The sequence below is a fragment of the Plasmopara halstedii genome, assembly GCF_900000015.1.
Source record: "Plasmopara halstedii genome assembly, contig: Scaffold_2604, whole genome shotgun sequence".
In the NCBI taxonomy this organism is placed as follows: Eukaryota; Oomycota; class Peronosporomycetes; order Peronosporales; family Peronosporaceae; genus Plasmopara; species Plasmopara halstedii.
Window position 1 is genome coordinate 359,088 of NW_020189511.1, and position 22,847 is coordinate 381,934.

At 45.4% G+C, this 22,847-nt stretch overlaps 5 protein-coding genes across 5 annotated transcripts; 3 read left to right on the forward strand and 2 right to left on the reverse strand.

The window, feature by feature from the left end:
* Positions 1 to 1,634: 1,634 nt before the first annotated feature.
* Positions 1,635 to 2,129, forward strand: PHALS_04396 (uncharacterized protein; the record flags this gene model as incomplete). Its single annotated transcript, XM_024718505.1, has 1 exon — positions 1,635 to 2,129. The coding sequence occupies one exon, from the start codon at positions 1,635 to 1,637 to the stop codon at positions 2,127 to 2,129; it is 495 nt and encodes a 164-aa protein (XP_024583897.1).
* Positions 2,130 to 8,001: 5,872 nt separating this feature from the next.
* Positions 8,002 to 10,221, reverse strand: PHALS_04397 (early endosome antigen 1-like; the record flags this gene model as incomplete). Its single annotated transcript, XM_024718506.1, has 6 exons — positions 8,002 to 8,185; positions 8,253 to 8,560; positions 8,636 to 9,685; positions 9,746 to 9,829; positions 9,900 to 9,980; positions 10,048 to 10,221. The coding sequence occupies 6 exons, from the start codon at positions 10,219 to 10,221 to the stop codon at positions 8,002 to 8,004; spliced, it is 1,881 nt and encodes a 626-aa protein (XP_024583898.1).
* Positions 10,222 to 10,344: 123 nt separating this feature from the next.
* PHALS_04398 (acetyl-coenzyme a transporter 1-like) lies at positions 10,345 to 11,925 on the forward strand (the record flags this gene model as incomplete). The annotated part of the gene is made up of 1 exon (XM_024718507.1): positions 10,345 to 11,925. One exon carries the CDS (start codon positions 10,345 to 10,347, stop codon positions 11,923 to 11,925), a length of 1,581 nt encoding a protein of 526 aa, XP_024583899.1.
* Positions 11,926 to 12,023: 98 nt separating this feature from the next.
* Positions 12,024 to 13,433, reverse strand: PHALS_04399 (skp1-like protein 21-like; the record flags this gene model as incomplete). The annotated part of the gene is made up of 3 exons (XM_024718508.1): positions 12,024 to 13,011; positions 13,072 to 13,171; positions 13,232 to 13,433. The coding sequence occupies 3 exons, from the start codon at positions 13,431 to 13,433 to the stop codon at positions 12,024 to 12,026; spliced, it is 1,290 nt and encodes a 429-aa protein (XP_024583900.1).
* A 7,549-nt stretch (positions 13,434 to 20,982) lies between these two features.
* PHALS_04400 (hypothetical protein F444_18870) lies at positions 20,983 to 22,680 on the forward strand (the record flags this gene model as incomplete). Its single annotated transcript, XM_024718509.1, has 1 exon — positions 20,983 to 22,680. The coding sequence occupies one exon, from the start codon at positions 20,983 to 20,985 to the stop codon at positions 22,678 to 22,680; it is 1,698 nt and encodes a 565-aa protein (XP_024583901.1).
* Positions 22,681 to 22,847: the final 167 nt, after the last annotated feature.

Here is a 22,847-nt window from a genome sequence, read left to right on the forward strand (position 1 = left end):
GATAAAGATACTAGAGAAAAGGTCTTAATGATGATGGTCGAGTCTCCAAAATAAAATCCGTGAGATACATGGTCTATAAGCCTCGCGACGAGCATTAAAAACCGTTTTTACTGTCCAATGTAGTGAAACATGTGTTATCGAAATTAATGAATCAAATCAAATTCAAAATATTTGTCACTCTTAAAATACAAGCATGAACCGTGCACTAAGTACCTGTTACTTTGAAGTCTCTCCTGGAGAATACACACGAGCCCAACTTTTGTGCTTTGTAAACGCGGGCTTAGCTCTCCAATTAAAGATATACGGCAGCCCTGTTCCATTTACCGCAATATTAAGCCGAATACTTCAACAGGTCTCCAAAAACCACTCATCAAAGACACCAACTTATGATGTGGTGTTTGCTGGTCAAGTCATTATGATCGCAACCACGTTTCGTGTTCAGCTACAGTAATTTTAGTCGTTGTCAGAAACACTGACTTGTGGTTAATTAAGCGAGAGATGGTGAGTCAAAATTTAAGAAATACGAAACAGAACCTTGCACAGAATTATGAAACTCAGTGCCGAATTTTGCTCGACTCCTGCAAGTTGACCCATATGTGACAACAAATCAAGTCTAAGCTGATGAAAAATCCATTTGTCCTTACGATCCTTAATCTTACATTTCTGCATACTCCATAATGAGTCAACATGTCCCACCAAATCCCATCTATGGAGTTGTTGAGCTTCCCATGTGCACGAGCTTCATAATACGGTATGTACTCTATTGCACCCGTCTCCACAATGATGGTTTCAACACTAGAATTACAGCTGTTGTGTCACCTTAAAATATACATTGCGCAAAAGTGAACGCGTTATGAGCTTTGACCCCAAATTGATTTAATATCCTCAACTAGCGCCTGATAGTGCCTGCTTTTTGGGATTCACCACCGACCCTGGGATTAAGTGATTAGTCACTTGACCTGATGTCGGATGGTATTGGGTTCGATACCCATAGGGTCTGAATTAAGGTAGCCAAAGACAGGTCACTAATCAAGTTGAGCACTCAAACCTAAAAGGTTGTTTGTCCAGCCAAACCGCACCCAATGGGTGAGTGATAGTTGGGTGGGATGGAAGCCCCACTGGCCAAATAGCCCCATAGTAGAATGGGGAAGCACGGAACGTAGACTAATAGGGTGCTAGAGAGCAATCAATCCAGCGTGTGTGTTCTGGTAGCCCAAATCTCCCTAATGAGCCTCGCCGTATCGGAAGTGCACACCCTTAAGTGCTCTATGGCTCAGAGGGCTACTTGAAAGCACGCCCTTCGTGGCGGCAAGTCAATGCGGTTATCCTCGGATGATACTCTTCGATATCAGATGAATACGGCGACTCCTCAAGTCCCGAACCGATATTTTTGCCTTCAACGAGAGATATACGACAAAACAAGTTCCGAGTGTAGGGATCTCTTTGATGTTAAATCTCTTCGCCCTGCCTCATTTCTGCAGGACCTGCAATTTATATGCCAGCTTCTACGGTGAATGATGATACGAAACTCCACTTCATTCTTAATGAGATTGGCGGCCGTGCCATGATCAAGACTTCAAGTGTTGATGTGATAGGCCTTCCGCTCAAACTGAAAGCAATACGATCATCTATATATGCTTCGCCGGCGGTTTGTGAACATCATTGCTTTTGAAAACATCGCCTGCACAGCAGCAGTGGTCGAGCCTGGCTTGGGTATGGAGCGGGCTTCGATGGAGCAGGGAGTGAAGGCAATGGACGACGCCTACCGCGTGTTCCCACCGGTCTTTATGAGACGTAAAATCTCATGGGATAGGCAACAGCAATACCGTATGATATCTGCAAGACACTGGGCGTCAAATCTGACCAAGGGTGAGTCGACCGTAGCCGTTAGTGCACAGCTATATACCCTTGGCAATGGTATGATGGCAGAGAAAGACGGCGACGTCACCCTCGAGGCTATTCCCGCGGTGGATGCACTTCTTGAGCTGAAGGCAATGTTCTTCGAATCGTTTAGTGGTTTATTGAAGGCAGGCAATCAAGCCGAGGTGGTCATTCTACGACCGCATGAGGAGATTAACTCGTCGTTGCTTCTGAAAGAAGCTTTCCTGGAGGAACTAAGAGGTTGCTGAACGCACGAAGTGGATCGTTGATCCTTAAATATCTCTTGAATTTGCACTATCCTATGGTACAGGAATTCTAAGGCGTCGTCGCCAAAGATTCGCAGTCGGTCCTACCAAGGGACCGAGGTGTGCGTCATGAGCTCGACCTGGTTCCGGGAACCAAATACTGCGCAACACGCCAATGACCCCTGTCTAAGGAGCAATATAATGTAATGACGCCTTTTTCTGTGCAAAGCACGACACAGAACAGGTGCGTAAGAGCAAGTCTCCCCATTCGCCCATTCGACACCCAAGTTTTGTGTCCGGAAAAAGCCGAACGGCAAGTGGCGTATCGCTCACGCTTATAATAAGTCAAACGCTGCCACCATTCCGGCATAGACGCCGATTCCTAGGAAGATTTTTCTTTAGAACAATAGGGTTGGCTTTACAAAGTACGGAGCACTCTACTTGTTCGATGGGTATAACCTTTTGCACATGAGAGCGTGTGATTTCCCGCTGACAGCGGTGAGTACTCTGAGCGGCATGCTGTGGAGATGGCTACTGATGCCCGAAGGGCTATCAAACGCATCAGCAACATTTTATCGTTGTGTGGTGCAGTTGTTCAGGCCCCATTCGACGTGTGCGCAGACATACTTGGCATCTTCGTCTACAGTCGTGCGGGGCTTAGGAGGTCAAATGGGGAAAACCACATCGTCCATTTGAGTGCGGTGCTTGATTGCTTGCGCACGTATAAGCTGTAAGCTAATGCGATAAGCGAATCTTCGGCGCTGGAGTAATCCCTTTTAGGAAGCCTTATTGGGAAGCGTGGTCTTCGAGCGCAACCCGCTAAGATCAAGCTCATTGTGGACTGGTCAGTTCCAAAGAACCAAAAGGACTTGCGCAACTGGCTCGGCCTCGCCAGCTACTTGCACAAGTATAGCGCGAATTATGCGATAATGGCACAGCCATTGTCGAACCCTCTTAAGCCGGATGCGGAATGGTCTTGGGACACCGAGCATCGGGAGGCTTTTGACGGGGTCAAAAAATGCCTCATTCATGCACCAATACTGGCGTTGTAAGACCCTGGTCGTTCCTCTAGTGTCGTCTGTGACGCTTCGGACTTTGCCATCGGTTGTGAATTGCTAAAAGCAGACGCCAAAGGGCGAGATCAGGTGATCGCGTCTGAATCTCGCCAGCTTTATTTTGCGGATAGGAGCTACCCAGTTCGCGACAAGAAATTTTTTGCGATGAAGTAAGCTTTTGTCAACTCCAGGGTGCACCTGCTTGGCTCAAAGCCGTTTTTGATCAACACCGACCACGCAGCATTACGCATTCCGACTGAGGCTCTTCATTACCAGGATGAGGATGGCTCTCCTTCTTCGCAGTATATAACTTCAAGGTGAAGTATAAGCTAGGAAAACAGGATGCCTTGACTGATGCGTCGTCACGCAGACCGAATAATCAGCTTGCTCATGTCGCGACAGTGACGTGGTCGGTGACGGATTTGATCCGCGCCGAATACGCGGGTGATGATATATATGTGGCGCTGCTGCAGGCTATCGAGAGCAAGGAGTTTGAAAACTCGGACAAGAATTTGCCGGTGGGATTACGCGCGCGGTTACACCGATATTCGTTGAATGAAGGATTGCTGTATTGTAGCACCGATCCGACGGATACAAAATGAATTGTGGTCGCTCTCAATGAACATTTGAAATTCCGTATCCTCTATGATGCCCACGACACCCCACTCAATGGTCATCTCAGTCGTGAGGAGAAGTACAGCTCTGTGGGTTGCCACAATTATTAGCCCAAGCAATACAAGTAGACGAGCAAATATGTGCGCACGTGTGAGACGTGTCGAAGGGTGAAACCCTCTCCGAATGCAGCGGTACCGCTGGCCAATTTACCGGTACCTTCCGGGTGCTGGCAGTCCATGAGTTCGGACTTTACGTTTGGCCTGCTGACGACTCACAGGTGTGGTGGTCTTTGACGACCGTTTCAGCAAGTGACGGCTCATCTTGCGGGAGTGCCGGACACCATCGACGGTGTGGGCACAGCGACGCTGTTTGTGGATCGTGTCTTTCGACAGAATGACTCCCGGAGTCAATTATCTATGATATAGACCCGCGCTGCACTGGGAAGTTCTGTTCTACAATCTCCAGGGTGCTGGACACCAAGTTGACTATGTCAACAGCGGACCATCCGCAGATTGATGGTCAAACTGAGCACGTGGATCGTGTCGTTGAAGACGTTCTTCGCAGCGTCTGCTCTGAGGGACTGAAGTGCCGGAGCGCTATGTTGCAACTTGTAGATTTTGCTCTAAACAGTGCAGTACATTCATCTACCGGCTACACGCCATTCTACGTGAATGTGCTTGTTGATCCTCGCGTCCCGCTGAAGCCGCCATCCCATGGCTCAGTGCTTGGTGGAGGGCCAATCGACTAACTGATCTCAGCCCCCTCACTTTCCGTAAAAAAGTCGATGACTTCCTGTCTATCATACTGATTATCCTACGACATGTTGCCGATGTGATAGCTGAAAGCCAAGACATGCAGAAAGAATATGCGGACGGAAGAAGCAGAAGTAATGTAGAGAACTTTGAACTCAAAGACCTAGTTTTATCAAATGCGAAAAATCTTTCTACAAATGTAGTCTCTGCTGTCTTTAAGACAAAGCTCCGTTCACGATTTATGGACTTTTTGAGGTCGTGGCCAGGCGAGGCCTTGCGTATACGCTGAAGCTTTCAAAATGAACGCGCACCCACCCGGTGTTTTTTGTGTGTGGGTTTTTTATGTGGGCTTGTCAAAGCCGTACCGGGATCCGGCGCAAGTAGATGCAGAAACGTTGGCGCCAGAGCGGCGACAAAAGGCGATCGGCCACCCAGAAATTGAACCAGCAACTGGTTCTGAGCACGGAGTGCAATAGTTTCCGTTTACAACGGCACAAGCCCTCTACCCTCGCACAATGTGACGTATTGGTCTGCTCGACGGCTAAGAGCCGCTTCGGCAGCGCGCGGTAGTCCTCAACGTGCGGCAGTCGGTGCACAAAGTGCTCTAAAATCTCGAGGTCTTCCGCACAGCGGTAGGCGACCTCAGAAAGATGTTCGGCAGACTCCCGATGGCGACGGACTTTGTCCCTCAAATCTCGTAGAGCATCGCGAGTCACCGGATGGCAATCGCCCAAGTCGTCCTTGTCCGCCGCTGACTCTTCTCGATGAGAAAAGGTGCTACCACGTGGCAAATTTTGAGGCTCGACGTCGTCGACAGGGTCTTACTCAATATCTTGTGAAGTGGCGGGGTTAACAAAACTTTAGGACTCGTGGGAGTTTTAGATGCCATTTCGGCAAGACTGTCTAGACGTCGTAGACGCTTATGATCAGAAGGTTAATGACGCTTCGCGTCGTCGTGCGCCCCGCGCTTCTCGACAGTATCCCGGGGGGGCGAAGGATCACGAGCTAAGACCCAGCTATGGTTTCGAGATGTTGTGGTCGTAGACTCATCCGTGTGAGACATCACAGAGCTTGCAGGGACGTGATGGATGATTCCACACGTCGCAGGGCGACAATAAGTAGGGTGACTGCGTTTTGCCTTGATTTTGGCAAACTCAAATCGAAAATGGCGCTCTACTCGTACGTCCGCTTTCTTGTGGCTCAGCTGTTAATTAGACAGCGAGGAAAGCTTTCGGTGCCGCTGCAACCATTTTCCAAAAAGCTCTTCATCATCTGCAGCGTTTCGCAAGGGCGAGCACCACAGGAATAGTCCGCATAGTGAGTACACGAATACCACCTCTTTGAGCTCGAAGTCGAGCGCGGTACCTATCGATTGGGGTTTCTTGATGTGTCAAGAAGCGAGATTGGGGGCTTTCCGCTGTCTTGTGTAGTGGCTGGGGACCCGACTACGTAGACGCCGAATGATCGAGTGATCGCGTCTTTCGCTTCGGTAGCGGGATCCGCCTAGTAGATGCCGTATTACACAGGACCGAAGTGGATACGAGCGCATGAGAGACGCCCTGTGGTCAGTCTCCAGCTGCTACTCCTGTGCCTCGTCGAAAATAGTGGTAATAATACCACTTTCCTTGGAAGTCACTAGGTCGGGGAAAGGACACGGCGTCCGCAGGGTTCGAGCTGGACTCACGTCGCGCCGTTGGTGCACCTCATCCTCCTCGTCTTGCCATGCTGGGAAAGGATTGTCTGACTCGTACGACTATCTCCAACTCCTCGACGAGGAAATTCGTCGCCCGGGTGGGCGCTGTGAGTGGCGCTCGTTTGCCGAGGGCTTGAGATGTGCTTCCCGTCAAGCCGCGGGCGTACTGTCCGGAGATGCACCGCGTGCCGGAGAAGAAGGGTTTTGCCCGCGGGCGTCCTCGGAACCAACTAGGCTGGGTGTTTTCGTTTTATGGAAGCAGGGCTAATCGAGCGGAGAAAGTTCAAGGATATTTTTAAGATGAACGTTGTCTCATACACGCGAGCCTCGTATGAGGCGACATTTAGAATTGGATTGTGTGTTTTATCCGGAAGAGTGTAACGGGGTTACACGTATTCAGAGTATAACGGAGTTTCACGTGCCCTTTTATGAAAGGGCGGCTCACACAAGATAGTGTGACCGTACATAGGCGTGGATTACACAAGTTGGTGTGATCAAAGAATGGGTGGCTATACCGTGATATAAAGCCGCTACGTGGCAGGATTTCCAGTAGAAATGCATATCAATTAAGTTTTACTATATTGATTCGATATTACCAGATAAATTAGGAAAACGTTTTGGATATTGGCAGCACTGCCGCAACTAGAACAATTAATTATTTAATTATAATGTTGAACGGAAGAGCCTCTTTACTTTAGTTAAGGTTTGAAGCACTCTTGGAGGTAGCGGATTACGATCTGCTACACTCATACTGGTTTTGTAAAGATTCCTCTTTCTTGTAGCTTCCTCCAAGCAAACAACTACGGCAGCCCCGCTGCAATTTAATTCCGTGTGAAACATCGCTATTAGCTGTACTCCACCCAAGCACTTCCTCCTGGGCATATAGCCATGACTGCGAAGAGTCTCGCCAGAGATTCAAATCCTCAAAATGCGACTTGCTATAACATTTGCTGAACGAGTTGGTGTGTCCCTGCTTAGCTCATATCCATGATCGACACACATCATGGCCGTGTAATGTCGGCAAGATTGCACTATACCCGTGCAAGTGGTTAGTGACGTCAAGCCACTATTCTAGGCGCTCTTAGTCCTAAAGCGCTAGTCAATCATACGGTGTAATTATATCTGTGAGACATCCCGTAGGCCATGCTCTTTAAATCAAGCAATTGAAATGGGGATCTCATTGATGACAAAGATACTCTTGTATATTTTGACGAACGCTTTATTATAGCACAAGTACTCAAGTATCACTTGCAAATGCTTGATTTCATTCTCCACATCTGACTTACCGTCATAACCTAGTTATGTATAGGCGCTATGTGGCCCAGTAAGCTCCATAACGTGGCGATTTGAGACCACCGGTGCATAATTCAGACCCTGTGGCGTCGCCAGCAACTCCCATAGCTTCCTGCTCAAAGCACTTACTGCAGTAAGAGTGGTGTAACTATCTGTGATGCGGAGTTGACAAATCTAATCAACGAGATCAAAACCATTGAACAAGGTGCAACCAACCATGCCATTTTACAGCGTGATAATTCTATGAATCATGTGCGTTCCGGATTGACGGCTGCATTACGCTTATTAAGCATGCACAACTCGTCACTTGTTGTTGTTTTTTCTAACACAAACAGTCGGTGCCGACTGAGGTATATATAAGAATTTGCATCTCCACGTACAGATGTGAAGCTCGTGACCGACAGCAATTTCGTACTAATTTCTTTCTTCTATATCAGGAGCAAGATCAAGTCTATATAAACTAATCCTCACGGAATAAGGTAAACTATATACAATAGTAAAATGACCTGGATTGCTTGGTGTGAGGACAGTAGCGCACGTGTACCACGAACCTGTCCTTTAGCTCCTTCACAACGCACACAGTAGTCCAGCACGCATCCTGTTACAAAGTGATCAAAGACTGCATAATAATTTGGAGCGAAAAATCTGAGCCTATTATCACTGAATAAAATTTTCATAGTTTTAATCTCTATCTTAACTTTTATTTCTTCAAACAAACCGCTTGCGAAGTGAAGGCTCACCAGAGACAACAAATCGTTTAGAGATTGCTGAGGCTGCCGCCCCAAATGCCTCTTCTTTCCTGATTACACGTGCATGGGCTCGAGCACTGGCATTTGAGACGGTGCGGCGCATGGCTCGTGGGTGGTCACTCAAACTGAGACCTCCAGTTAATCCGACACCAGACGGTCGAGTGTTTAGATCCGCTTGTGCCATGGAGCTCCGAAGACGGTGTTGATGAACCAAAGAGCTGATAGATTGGCGGATGGCATAGATGAAGTGTGTTAACCACATAAAGGGGACCGTCCACTGTATGAAGAGGTATACCACGAATGCCAGCAGCAAGTATCTGTTGGGAATCACGACGTGTAGCATACAACTCACGATGAGGTAGAATAGTATGCGTGCAGTGTAAAAAGTATCTTCCCATGAAAACATAAGCTCAAGGTTGTTAATAATGTTTGACCACCAAGCCATGTTATTCTGTACTGACTGCAGCGTTCGCTTTGTCTCTTGGTCAATTGTGACATGTGTCATCTTGTTCATAAGGTGATGAAAGCCCGAAGGTAAATTATACTGTCGGAATGCGCTAGTACTGATATCTTGATCAATATGAACATTTGCACCTGTTGAATGGTCTTTCACATCTGTCACTCCTGCAAAAGAATGGAAATTTAGCTCAAAGTAATTGCGCAAAACAAATGCAATGAGTGCAAGGTGAATAACCACTGGCAGCCATTGTAGTGATAGACAAAGCCATACGCAAAGAGCAAAGCACATAAATGAGTGCGTTGGATGCTCCCAATTCAATGTTGGTAAAATCTGCCAGACCACCTCCAAATATGGCCATAAATTATCCAACAAAACCCAAAAATTACTATACAATTGTGCGGCTTGAAATTCCGGCCATTCATATACGTAATCTTGCTCTGCTGTAAAGTAGCTGCATAGTTCAGCCATTCGTGAGAATTTGTAATGCAATAAAACGTGAATCCGACCCGCTCGGGTGTCGTTGTTAAGGCCTGCACGGTGAAGTCGTTCGGGTAGTAATAGATCCAACCATTTGTTATGTCGTCGCTGATCCATTATCTGTGAAAGTGGGACTGTAGCCTCACCCAACTTCGTCGGCTGACTTAGTTGGCCGTGATTATACACCTCAAGCAACAACTCTGCTCCTGGAGCACATACATTAAATACAAACGTTTCATGCCAGCGTGGATTTAGTGTTCGTGACTTTTTCTTCGTGCACTTGGTGTTCTTTAAATCGTTGCCCCATTCCTGTCCGTGTGACCACTTACCAGTAAGCATCACCCGCACAAATGGGTCGCTTGTGATTGAGTCGGTTGACGGTAATCCAATGGCTTCAACTACTTTTACATACAACTGCCCGACATGCACTCGGCCTTCAATTACAGGATCTGGTTTGCTATGAATCTATACACCACGATCAATATTTGGTTTTGATAGCAGACACCGATACACTTGTAAACATACCTCTGAGGAAGAATGGCCAGACCACTCCAATAACGCAAAATGTTCATCAACCGCAGCATAGCACGTGTTGCAAACCCTCATAGGCTAGGAAAAATATTCACACGATCAGCAACTAGAGTATTTTACCATTCCCTTACTCTCCACATTGGCTTACAAACGGGTCGGTAGACGAAATTCGGCGCTTATGTGGCGAGCAATTATGACAAATGACATTTCCACAGCGTCGACAATGGTGCTACAATCACATAACAGTCTGCATTACATTCAAATTGGTTTAGTGCCGTGTAATATCACAATTATACCTTGCGCGTAATCATTGTAAAAAGCGTATTACAGAGCATACAATTACTAGTTTCATCGTCATACACCCATTGAAGTGTACGCTCACAATTGCTATTCGCAGTACTCACAAGCGCCGTACTATGGCCGTAATTGCGCATAGCCGCTGACGGGAGTTTGCCGAAGAGCGACGCCATATTAAATACAATCAGAAATATACGGATATTATATTCCAATTGGATTGGTCAAATACTTAGACTTGTTTCATCCAATCATATTTAATAAACATTCCACCCGCTTTGAACACGTCACTTTCAATAATGACGTCTTTGCGGCAACGTAAGACCTCGACTCGAGATGCTCGGTCCCCTATCACGAGAACTAAAGGAAAGTCTAAAGAGTTTTTGCAGACTCAAAGTGATGACGACATTAACGACTGGCCTTCTATCCTTTTGCTACTGCTGTTGTATACACTACAAGGCATCCCAATGGGATTGTCTAGCAGTATTCCATTCATTCTTCAAGAAAAAGTTGGATATGGTGATCAAGCGACCTTCAGTTTGGTATCGTGGCCTTTTAGTCTTAAACTACTATGGGCTCCATTTGTGGACTCACTTTATAGCGAACGATTTGGCCGTCGAAAGTCGTGGCTTATTCCTGTGCAATTTATTTGTGCATTACTCATGGTTGTGGGCAGTTGGTTTATGAGCGACTTGCTGGGTGAAGGTGAGAACCAAAAGCCACATGTTGTATACCTCACCTGCTTCTTTTTCGTGCTATACTTTATGATGGCCACACAGGATATTGCTGTGGATGGATGGGCCATCACTATGCTTTCGGAAAAGAATGTGGGTCATGCATCCACGTGCAATACAGTTGGCCAAACGATTGGCTACTTTGTAGCATATGTGGGATTTCTGGCGCTTAACGACCCATCCACTTGCAACAGTTATCTACGCAGTGAACCAAAGGATGAAGGAATGGTGACATTGCCTGGATTTATGAGCTTCTGGGGCTGGGTCATGTTCTTCACTACTCTAGGCGTGTGGCTCTTTAAGCACGAGAAGCCAGAAGGAGATGGTAGCGAGCGACTGAGTATTGGCCAAACGTATTCACAAATGTATTCTGTGTTGCGTCTTCCGAGTGTGATTTCACTGTCTATAATGCTTTTGACGAGTAAGATTGGATTTGCAGCTGCGGAAAGTGTCGCATCTCTTAAACTTGTCGAATACGGCATGAAGAAAGAGAAGCTGGCGTTATTGACGCCTATTCTGATCCCGCTTGGTATTTTCATTCCAGTCTTGATTGGTCGATGGATCAAGCCATCGCAACCACTCAATCTCTTTATCTGGGGCTACCCCTTGCGACTTGCTGTCGGACTTTTGTATGCCGGCCTAGTTTACATTACGCCGATGGTCATGGCACAAGACGAGAGTTCCCATTATCTTTTCTATGGTATTATTCTGGTGAGTGGTTCATTGCATGAGGTCGCTGCCAATATGATGTACGTCCCGCAAATGGCATTCTACGCTCGTATCAGTGATCCGTCCATTGGTGGCACGTACATGACTTTCCTCAATACGGTCACGAACTTAGGTTCGAAGTGGCCCAATTCACTCAGTCTCGCTGTCGTAGATCATGTCACTACGCGCGAGTGTCTTGGCGGCTTTTTTCATGATGAGGTGATCGACATCGGATCTGTGACTTGTTCAGATGCCGAAGCTCGTAAAGCCTGCACTGATGCTGGCGGTGAATGCATTATCGTTCGTGACGGTTTCTTTGTTGAGACTTTTATTTGCTTGGTACTCGGTGTGGTCTGGCTGCTCTTCTTCTACCGTCGCATTCAATTCTTACAGAATCTCAAGATCGACAAGTGGCGTGTAAATGCTACAGCTGAGTAGGCTTCAAATAAAAATAGACCAGTTTTCAATCTTGCACATTATATTATTGGCGTCGTCTTACATCATCTTTGCTGTTGTGTCCAAACAGCGTAATCATGTCATCTCGGCTGCAAAACGCTGTTGTACATGCTCAGTTGTGATGACTGCACGAGAGGAGACCGAAATACATCACGTGGCGCAAAATCCAAACGAGGCTTCTGCTTTGTATCACAATCTCGATATGCAGATTCTAAATTCAACTCAAACATCTTGATCACTTCTGCCATGTTTTCGTCATCATCGTCTTCAAATTGTGATTCCCTAAATACAGCACTTGGATTCTGTCGTGCCAAACGAACTTTTTCTTCCAAAGTCTGCGGCTTGTTTATCTTGTTTTTCTGCCGAACGGACGGCTTTATTGAACCAGCATCAGACTCTTCCTTTTCTTCGCTACTACTGGTCTCTTGATTGTGTGTGTCGTTTACTCTGGCGCTCATGTTCATTGCAGTGGAAAATTTGGTGTCGGATTGACAACTCATCTCGAAAGAATTAGATGTAGCTTTTTTCTTTTTACGCTTTTTTCGCTTTTTCTTACTGGAACTTGTGCTCCCATTATTGGAGCCACCAGGATCCGACAAGCTCTCGCCATGTAAATGACAATCTTTTTTGTCTGTTACTGTCTGTTGCTGCAATAATTGATTTGGTGTCGCGTTTGGGTTGCTTCCACTGCCATTGATAAAATTGACTAATTCGTCAACACTCGGTTGATCAAACTCCACTAACTCATACTCTTCGGTTGAAAGATCATGATCCAAAGAGTTAAACATGTCAAAGTCAAATCCAGCCATATCACTGCGCAGTTCACAACTACACTCAACGTCGGGTGGATCTTTCAGCCCAAACTTCTTTCTCAAATCATCAGCTTCCGATGTCGCTGACATAATTTGAGCTATAGACCGACACGTGAGATCCACGAGTGGCTGAATGTCTAAATTTGACGCCACCTTTGCCAGATCGCACAATTCTTTCGACTCCAGACTGACAAATTCGTCCTCCCAGTCCAACATCGCTGAATCAACTCGGTCAACCTGTTGTTTGTACAGACAACTACATAGAGTCCTTTAGTTTCGTTCCAATCTTCAAAATAAATAAATAAAAATGACTTACCTGCAATAATTAAGAGCACACTGTACGCTCTTAGAAGGCACATCAAAGATAGGAATTACGTGCTGCTGAATGCTTTTCTTAGGCTTCTTTTCATACACATCTACACACAAGAATATTAGTCTCTATTGCGTACTTCTTTAAGCATTCCGTTTATCCCTACCTTGCATAAGAACCCAAAGCGTTGATGACATCATCGCTTGCTCGTATGTCACATTAAACATTGATCCATCTTTGCATTTTAACTGCAGCTTAAAGTGACGTGTCACATGTGTCTCAGTCTCTAAAGGCTTCACTGTCTCTTCATACAAAGTAGTATCAGCGGCCGGCCGCCTTTGCTTCTCATCAACGACGTTTGATATCATGCGAGATACCGTGGTTTGTATCAAGCGCTGTACCAATACAATGTCACTGTTGATTCTATCACACCAATGAGATCCCAAGCGACTTCGTTTAGTATCACAAATGCTTTATTAAGCGGGAAGGAGATCCCCCGGCGTAGGTCGGTCCGTTTAGCGACAAAAAAGTTTTCTCCCTCTTTTTTTTGAAGAGAAAAACTGTAGAAGTGCACAAATTAATTCTGTAAAACCAGGTGACGCTCTTCTTATTGGACCCTCGATAAAGTAATGTACTCAAATGTGTGAAAATCCGAAGAATACTTGAATTACACAATATGAAGGTCATGTGAGCCACGTTAAATTGGTTGATCTAATATGATTATGCGTTTTTGTGAATCGATATTATGTATATATGTAAATTATATGAAAAATAAGCATTGGTTTCTGAACAGAGCCAGGGCAGAAGGCTTTTTAGATTGCAATGAAAAATAGTAGCTTGTAGTCTCACATCGAATATTTTAGTATATTTAAGAATATACCTTTATTACTTGGATGATTATGACGTTGCAATCAGGTAGAACATGTTTGATAATACAGCACTTAACAATGGAAAAATAGTAAACTATATAATAACAAATTGAATGTGGTTATTGGTCTATTTGACTTAGGTTGAAGTAAGGAAGATTGGGCTTTAAAGTGAGATAGATGTGAAATGTTATCCAAATTATCGAAGGGACAAATCGAAAGAAGAAGATGACTGCGTCTATAACCGGATTCTAATGGATAGCAGCCAATCTTTTATTTGTTACAGCCTCTGACAGCCTGATAAGTTTAGACGGGTGTAGAAAGATTACATTGACGGCTTCTACATTTTCTGGACTAATTTTTTTGGACAGAATTCATCTCCTTCCATAAAATTAACGTAAATGTTGTGGTTTTAGATAAAACAGACTGATGACCCTTCATGAAAACCAGCAGTTTCAATTGATTGTATGTTTCAGCTGCTGTGCATTCGTTAATGCGAACTTATTGAGTCAATGCTTTCAAAGACCAGGTGCGCGGCAACGCCATTGCAAATACAACGCTCGAAGAGCATCGCGAGTCACGGACGGCGATCGACCAAGTTGTCATCGTCCTCTGCCGACTCTTCTAGATAAGAAAGGTGGCGTCCACTACCACGTGGAACGCCTTGTGGGTCGACGTCGTTGACGGGGTTTAACCCAATATTTTGTGAAGTGGCGGGGTTTTTGTAATCACTTCTACAATCATGTCGTGGAAGAAAACTATTCTACGTGAGGATGAAATATGAGATGTGTTCAAGAACAAGATAGACACGCTTGGAAAGCTCATGTCAAATGTTGGTTCCTGGGGGTTGAAAACTGGCTACATACGGTAATCGTTTGCCTATAGCGCTCACAAACTATAATAATGCGCTGGTGGAACAAATCATTACCGTCGCCATCGAGCATCGGTGGGATACACACTGCGAGGTCTCTTATGTTGAGCATTCAGCTCTTGGGGAGATCTCTCAGGCAAACTGATATGACCGTGTTTGTGACCATGCTCCACACAGAGCAACAGCGCGTCGCGGCTGCGATCTTTCAGCTAGGAGATCGTACGCGTAAATTGGCGGTGACGTGTAGTACCTCGGTGAAAGGGGCGTCCCTCACATCAAACGATTTAAAGCGACAGGTGCCGCGGATGTTCTCACCGCCTGACCAGGTGTAACGGGGTATCACGTGCCCTGGTATGAAAAGTGTGGGTACACAAGACGATGTGATCACGAAGTGGCGTGTGTCACACAAGATGGCGCGGCTACAATTAAACAAGAAATCAGTACGTGGCTGGAATAGCCGGTTGTTATACATCTCATTAGGTTTTACTACATAGGTATAGAACCCTATAGTTTTGATATAGGAGTCTTTGTCGTAAATAAAACCGAGAAAAATAGTTTATGATATAGACGGAAGCGTGTATTAGCCTTGGGTTAAGTCTGAGTTACTTGGAGTAAGCGGATTGCGGTCCGCTACACTCGTACTGGTTCTCAGTATAGAACGATGGTCAGCGACCTTAGCGAAGCTGCCTCTAAGAGCTACGGCAGCCTCGCTGCACCAGGCGTATCGTGTGTGTTTGGTATTATCATTTATCCGTCAAGAGAGGCAAAAACTAGTGGCATAATTCTAGAATTAATTGATGATGAGGGTCAGAAACCGATATCTTTAAGCAGCTAAGCAGCTACACCTGAATCTCCAAACCTCAGAGTACGAAATATCCGCGTCTTGCGTATCCTCTTTCGCTCACGGCTGACGGTTACTTAGGGTCGGGCTTCCATGAAAAGGCGTTTGCAAATTACCCGCAGAGAATTGTCGAATCCCAGTAGGCACAGGCCAACTTGTGTACCTCGTGAAGGTCGTGATCAATGGAACTAAGCTTTTATAGAATTGACATCATAAATTTCGTAATCATTTTTGCCACGAAATAGAAGTAGATATGCCCGGGGTCGAAGCTGTGATAACTTATATGCAGTACATGGGATTGTCCAAAATTCGTAGTAATGGTATCGCTCAGTGCCTCGGGCATACATCGAAGCAGCAGCGAGTCGAGAACTCAGGATGAGACTGAAAAAAAATTATTCTATTTCGTGGTCTCAAGAGTGCTCTGTGTAAAGACGGGTTAGTACGACTGAATGTCAAGATTAATGAAAAATGGAAGTGACTAGGTGTTGGATCTCTTGTGCCGTGCTTTGTGGAGTTAAAGGGCTTATGCAAATCGCGAGTAGAAAGGTGAAGCTTTAAAGTTAAGAAAGACAACACATTATTATAAAAAACAGTACTGGATTTAGATCTGCTGTGTCACGGGCAGAACGCGAGAAGGATTAACTCTCAAAAAGGAAAACGGCAACAATATTAATTTCTCGTGGCGAAGTCCGAGTAAGGCTCAGGTGGTGGTACTTTCCTGAATTTCCACCAGTAGATCCATCTGTTGAGCTGAGGATTCTATCACTAGGGTGTGCGCAAGAAATTGCAAAGCAAAGAAGCCACCGGCATTGTACGTTTGATAGCTGAGCTCATCAATCGACATGAATTATTCTAGGCTGAACGCCATCGCAGAACAATAAGTGCGAGAGCAAATCGGCTAGTCTTAAGAGTCATACCTACGCTTATACATTGTGGTGAAAAGAGACTCGCCACATGTGCTGCGAAGAATGTTCACGACGAGTGCAAGATTTGTATGCCTTCATCAGTCACAATTCCGGTGCAAACGCCGATTCAGTAATGGGTGCACTGTAGAACAGAATAATCAGTGTACTTTTTCCAGTGCCGTTGATCCGTTCGATGAACATCACCCCATGAAAGAGAGTGATATTTGTCTCATATTCTGAACGGGATGCCTATGGAATGGCTGATAATATTTTCAAACCTTTTTCTCGCACAGATCAAGGCAAGTCAAAATGTGGAAAAAGACATAAAGCACTTGCAAGCAGTGCTTGAGTGTATGCGCTGTAATCAGGCAGTTGGACATGTTTGTCTTTGCACCGACGATTTTCTGTCTGAGTTGCATTATGGAGAAGAAGACCTGGCGGGAAGATCTTGCAATAATAAAGGCCACCGCAAATTGATCAGTCCTTCCGTCCAAAATGGCGCTCATAGTAGTGGTAGTTACTTGCACAAATACATGGCAAATGATACCGTCATAGCACGACTCCTCACCGATCCCCTTACTACCCAATACCATTAAAGGCTGTAAGGAAATCCTCCTGCGTGCCCTATTCAAGTTCTTTCGAGCCCAGACCGACCATTTTATGTCTTGGGTGACGTTTCAGCTTTTGTGAAAGGCCGTGCTTAGCTCCAAGCAAATATCAATAGACAGTATAGCGCGATCGCATTTTGAGTCTCGCCAGCTTAAGTTGGCAGCAGATAAAGTAATTACTCTGTTCAATTTAAGGATCTCCGTACAATGACGTATACTTTCGTTCCGTTCAGAGTGCACCTGCTTGGTTTAAGCCGTTTGTGATCTTAGCAGGTGATGCATTGTTGTTCATAGCAACAGTGTCATAAGAAAAAGAGATGAATATCTATTTGCTGAGAACGTATTGAAGGAATGCGAGTGAGTTAAATCGACTAGTGGATGCTCCTTCGTGTCTCTCGACTGATTTGTCACGATGGTGATGACGCCAGCTGATAAGGCGATACTTACAGCGCAGGGGTCAAACGTAACACTAATTGCGGTATTTTGAGCTTTGGAAGACAAGCTTGCGAGCTGGGATGCCTCTGTATTGTAGCACGTGGGTGAATCTCGGCACCGAATTTCTTTATCTGGGGCATTGCTGTATTAGCACTGTCAATCCGCTTGTAGTGGTGCCTCATAATGCATACCATAAGTACAGAATTCATTCAGAGCACATTATTCCCGTTGACACGTGCGTCGTTGTACTCGTCCTGACCACATGCGGTGCTTGTTAGCCAGCCCAACCTTTTCAACAGAATGTTGTCAGTCCATGAATACGGACTTTAATTTCGGTTTTTTAGAATATGCGACTGGTATAACTGGCGCCAGAGTCCTTATGGACTGTCTGAGCAAGATGGATCAATTTGCTTTTGTCAGTAGAACTATGACTGGTGAAGAAATAACAAAGCTAATTAGTACAAAGTACTGCGACACCTTGGCTTGTCAAAGCCATCGTACCGGGAAAAGATTTGCTCTATAACGGGGATCTCTTACAAAAATTGATCAAGGTTCTCAACACTAGATTGTTCATGTCAACTTGTGATCGCAGACGCAAACAGATGGCAAAACCGAGCCTATCATTCGCGTTGAACAGGATATCACTCGAAAAACTTTTGCAGAGACATCGCGGTGCCGAAGCGAGTTGCTCCCACTCTTTGAACCGGCATTATATCACAAACATATATACGAAGACCTTACCGGCGTAACATAAATCGTTTGATAAATCACGATGCCTTTGACACCACAATGGAGTGGGTCCAATGTTAGTGGTTAAGGGGCTGTCAATCGAATTCGAATTGCTGATATTAGCCCCGCTGCACTTCGTGGAAAAATAAGTGTTTTATCTTAATGCTATTGATCGTGATGGGCAATGTGTTTAACGCTGTGGCTGAGAGCCTGAATAAACAAAAGCAACACATGCAGCAACACACACGAATACGTAGAGGGGGAGAAGTTTCATTTAGTACAGTTTACCGACCCATCGAACGTGAAGACATATGTTGTAGATGATTAGCGTCTCTACCACCTTTTATAAATGAGCTGACGATTACTTCAAAGCAGCGACGTGGCTTCGCGTCCCTTGGGATGTCTCCAGCCTTGCGCTGTGACAAATAGCCCAAGGAGAGAATCCAAGATATGGCGACTCGGACGCATGCCAACACTCACTGAAGGAATCGACACTCATGAAAGTCTGCAGCGGGATGATCGACCACCGCTGGCACTGCTCGATGCGCTGTGACAGGTCGCCTGTCACAGCGCTCTTTCTACTAGTGAGCAATCACCAACGTTGTGATAATTATGTCCTTTGGTCGGTAGTTTATACAGCTGCCTCGTGGCAATAAGCGGGGCTGGAAGCAGCAGGAGCGGGAGTTAATGATTCACCTTGACGTCCACGTCGTGCTTCATAGTTCGCAAAGCCAAGCATTAGGCAAATCTCTAGACGAGTGTCACCTTCGCCAAAACTGGCTCTCAAAAGTATAATACAGGTGTGGCGGCGCGTAGTTTCACTCAATGCTCCAAGTGAATAATAAGGCGGTGCCATGAGGACTGGTGGCCAGTGGGTTGGAACTGCGCTCGCGGAGCAATATTCTGTGCTCATTTAGCTCGTTGTGCTAATGGAAGGCGCACACATATCCGCGTATATGAGCTTCACTTCAGCGTGATGAGCAACCTCAGAGGGTTGAAAAATTGTAATCACTTTGTGATGATTCGCGCAAGATTTGGCGTGACTTTTGAGTTTGCAGCTGAGTGATCAAGGCTATCTGAGCTAGGTGAATACATTCATGACGAGCCAGACATAGTTGAGAGCTCCACGGCGGGGTGTGACAATACTATTTGTCGTTGGAAGAGGATTCCTAACACAAGATTTGTGTAAAGGGGAGGCCAAGTGCAACGGGCGATTTCTCTTTATGTACGGCTATGACGCTGCGGTTGAATACATCGGGTTAGGACTCAAAAAATCACCGTGCTCATCCCATCGACAAAACTTTGGCAGTCTCGACAAGCATATTTTTGAGCGCATGGTCGATAGAACCTCCCTTTTCGGGAGATTCGCTGCGCAGAACCGTTTATTTGAGTGTTCATAAGAGGACCTCGGTGCTAGTATGCTTCGAGGAGCAGGAACTTTAAGTGTAATCGGGGGAGTCAGACTCCAAGCGCATGGGCTATTCGTTAACTTTTGCGCGGTTTCGAAAGATTCGCTAGAAGTATAAACCGCAGTGTGTTTAAAGCTTACTGAGAAAGGGTGTAGCGAGTAAGTGTTGCGATATTTCCTAAATGTACCTCAAAGTTCTGGCACGAATACATCAGACCATGCTACGATTGGTCGCAGATACAGTGCACATTAGTGTAACTGTATTAAACAACGTATCGGTGCCGATCATGTTTTAGAACGTCGCTGTAGAGAGGTTTGTGGCAGACTTGGGCATATCGGACAACAAAGGCATCTCCGTTTTGAGATATGGTAAAGCGTATGTATTGAGTGCAACTTTCAACAGCATGTCTATGTACTGTCGAATCAACCGAGCTTAATCCATAATTAGTGACGTGAGGGCTCTTGATTTTACTTCTTATTGGATCATAGGGTTTTGTGTTTTCGCTAACACGGACTCTTTGAGCTGAATTTTCTTCTGTGTAAAGCGCATGGCAGCTCCGTTTCAGGGTGGGATCAAGGGCATCCATAGGACGCAAATGCTAGATCATCTCTGAACTCTGGTACTCTATACTGCTCGAGTGAAAGTATAACACCTTGTTCGACGCATGATATATGGCGAGAATGCTAAGTGATCGTAACCATCACTACGGTCCTGAAGCTACTTCTAGATCATGATACTTCACCACGGTATTGCAGGTCAATGAGTACTCAAAGGACAGCAGCGCAATGTCTACGTATACCGCGTATCAGCGGCGGTCGATGATGGCATATTGCAGAAAAGTTACTATGGCGTCACCACTTTCGATACTGACTATATCAACATAAATTACTAGCGGTACGCCTAGTCATGGCGCCGCCAATTTGGGAATCCACTTTATTTTTTCTATTGTGGTACAAACAGTTCGCTACAGAAAAATTTCTAGAGGTTTTTTTCCGGGGTCCTATATTCGTAATATCAGTAGACAAATATGAAGAAGTATAATTGGACGATACCCAAAAATACATTGTGGTGCTGGTACCAATAGTCGGGTACATCACCTTAGCGCATAAGCAAAACGATCGGCATATGCAAGTGTCTGCTTCAGTATTGGAGCTGCTTTAAAAGCATTGAGCATTTGTTGCGTTGCTTGGTTTGTTAGACTTTAGATCTTGATGCTCTTGCAACGTTTCGTGGTGATGCTATTCTCGCTCTGGATGCAGCTTGATCGTGTCAAGTACAAGAAGTGGCTTTTGCTTGTGTGTATTTGCTTTTACTTGGGTCTGCGCTCCACACAGAAGGATCCGGTAGTTGGAAAGCCGCGCGATGTGTTTATTAATAAAATGGGTACCAAGACTACCGACGATAGCATCTCCATGGGGTTTACACCTGTATTAGCACCTTGGACTAATGCCAGCTTTGAGTGCGTGGGCTGGAAACGTATTCAATCGTGTAAGAAAGAAAAATCAGAAGACGAGACAGAGATGCCGGTTGATCCAGAGAAAGATTTTCTTGGATGTTCCGAGAAAATTGAAACCCAAATGGCGGGCTACTGCATCGTTAGGAATCGCACGTCTGGGGACTTATACAAACTGATGGTTAGCGGCTGTGACTCGCTTCCAACGGGGTACCATTACTCGTGCGATATGGCTCGTGATTTTTCAGAATATGGATATCATTCGGTAGACTATGAACATACGCCAGTAGCACCAACATTGGCTTTGCCATACGTGGCGACGAGCAAGCGGCAACCCACAAATGGCGTGTTAATGATTATATACGACCGTGTGTTACCATCGGCGTATGCTACTATTCGAATGTTACGTGTGCAAGGTTGTGAATTACCAGTAGAGCTGTGGTATCGCCCAGATGAAATGTCGATCGACAATCCTATTGTTTACAAGCTTTTGTCCGACTTTAATGTGCGGATGCGACCAATTTTTGATCGTCGAGCTATGGGATTTCATGTTAAGCCCTACGCAGTATATTATAGCAATTTCGACAATGTGTTGCTACTGGACGCAGATAATCTGCCAGCTAAAGACCCAACATATTTGTTTGAGGAGCCTGAATTTTTGCGCACAGGCGCCATCTTCTGGCCTGATTATTGGCAGCCCTCGAATTCGCTATTTCAGCTGTCAAACACAAGTCTACTATGGCAGTTAACGGGGGTAAATTATGTCGACATGTTCGAGCAGGAGAGTGGGCAAGTGCTGATAGATCGCCTGCGTAGCAAACGTGCGTTAGATAAGCTTATGTTTTACTCCACACATCAACCTCGATTACTTGAGCAATTGCATCTTATATGGGGTGATAAGGATTTGTTCCGACTTGCATGGTTGAATACCAGTCAACCATTCCATTTTATCAAGTATCCACCCGCAGTTGGTGGTCTCGATTTGCAAAAGGATAAAGGTGTATTTTGTGGTCTCGCCATGATTCAACACGATGTACAAGGAAATCTTGTGTTTTTCCATCGAAACTCTATCAAGCTTGATGGCAGACCTGATCAGCCACGCATTATGAGCCATATCCAAGAATATTCGCTCGAAGGAAACCCGCGTGACTATCGCATTTTTCAGGCTGTGCATGCGCACAAAGAGTGCTGCTATTACATTGGCACGGATACACTGGCAGATGGGCGACCAGCGACACAGGTCACACCCATTGACTCGACTATATACGTATCAATTGAAGATCTAGCGATTCAATTTTCCATCGAGGCACGACAACTCCTGATTGATGACGCGATGGCTACTGACCTTGGATTACTTTCTATGCGTGTGCAGTACATTGTGGCGCTGTTTTTATTAGTCTATGTAATGGCCATCATTACGTTTGTATGGTGTAAGGGTCGTCCTGCAAGGGAACGATTGCCTAGTCGTTGGAAACCCATGGAGTCTAAGGAAAGCTAGTGGTAGCGCATGTGTTGACCCTTTTGCGGTCCCTTCTGTTTATATTGCGCATTATGAATATATGCAGGTAAACAAAAACATGCAGTATGATATAAGAATAAAAAGACACTCGTAACGTAGGTTGAAGCTACTCTTGACCTATTCCGCAAAGTTTCTAAGCATCTCGT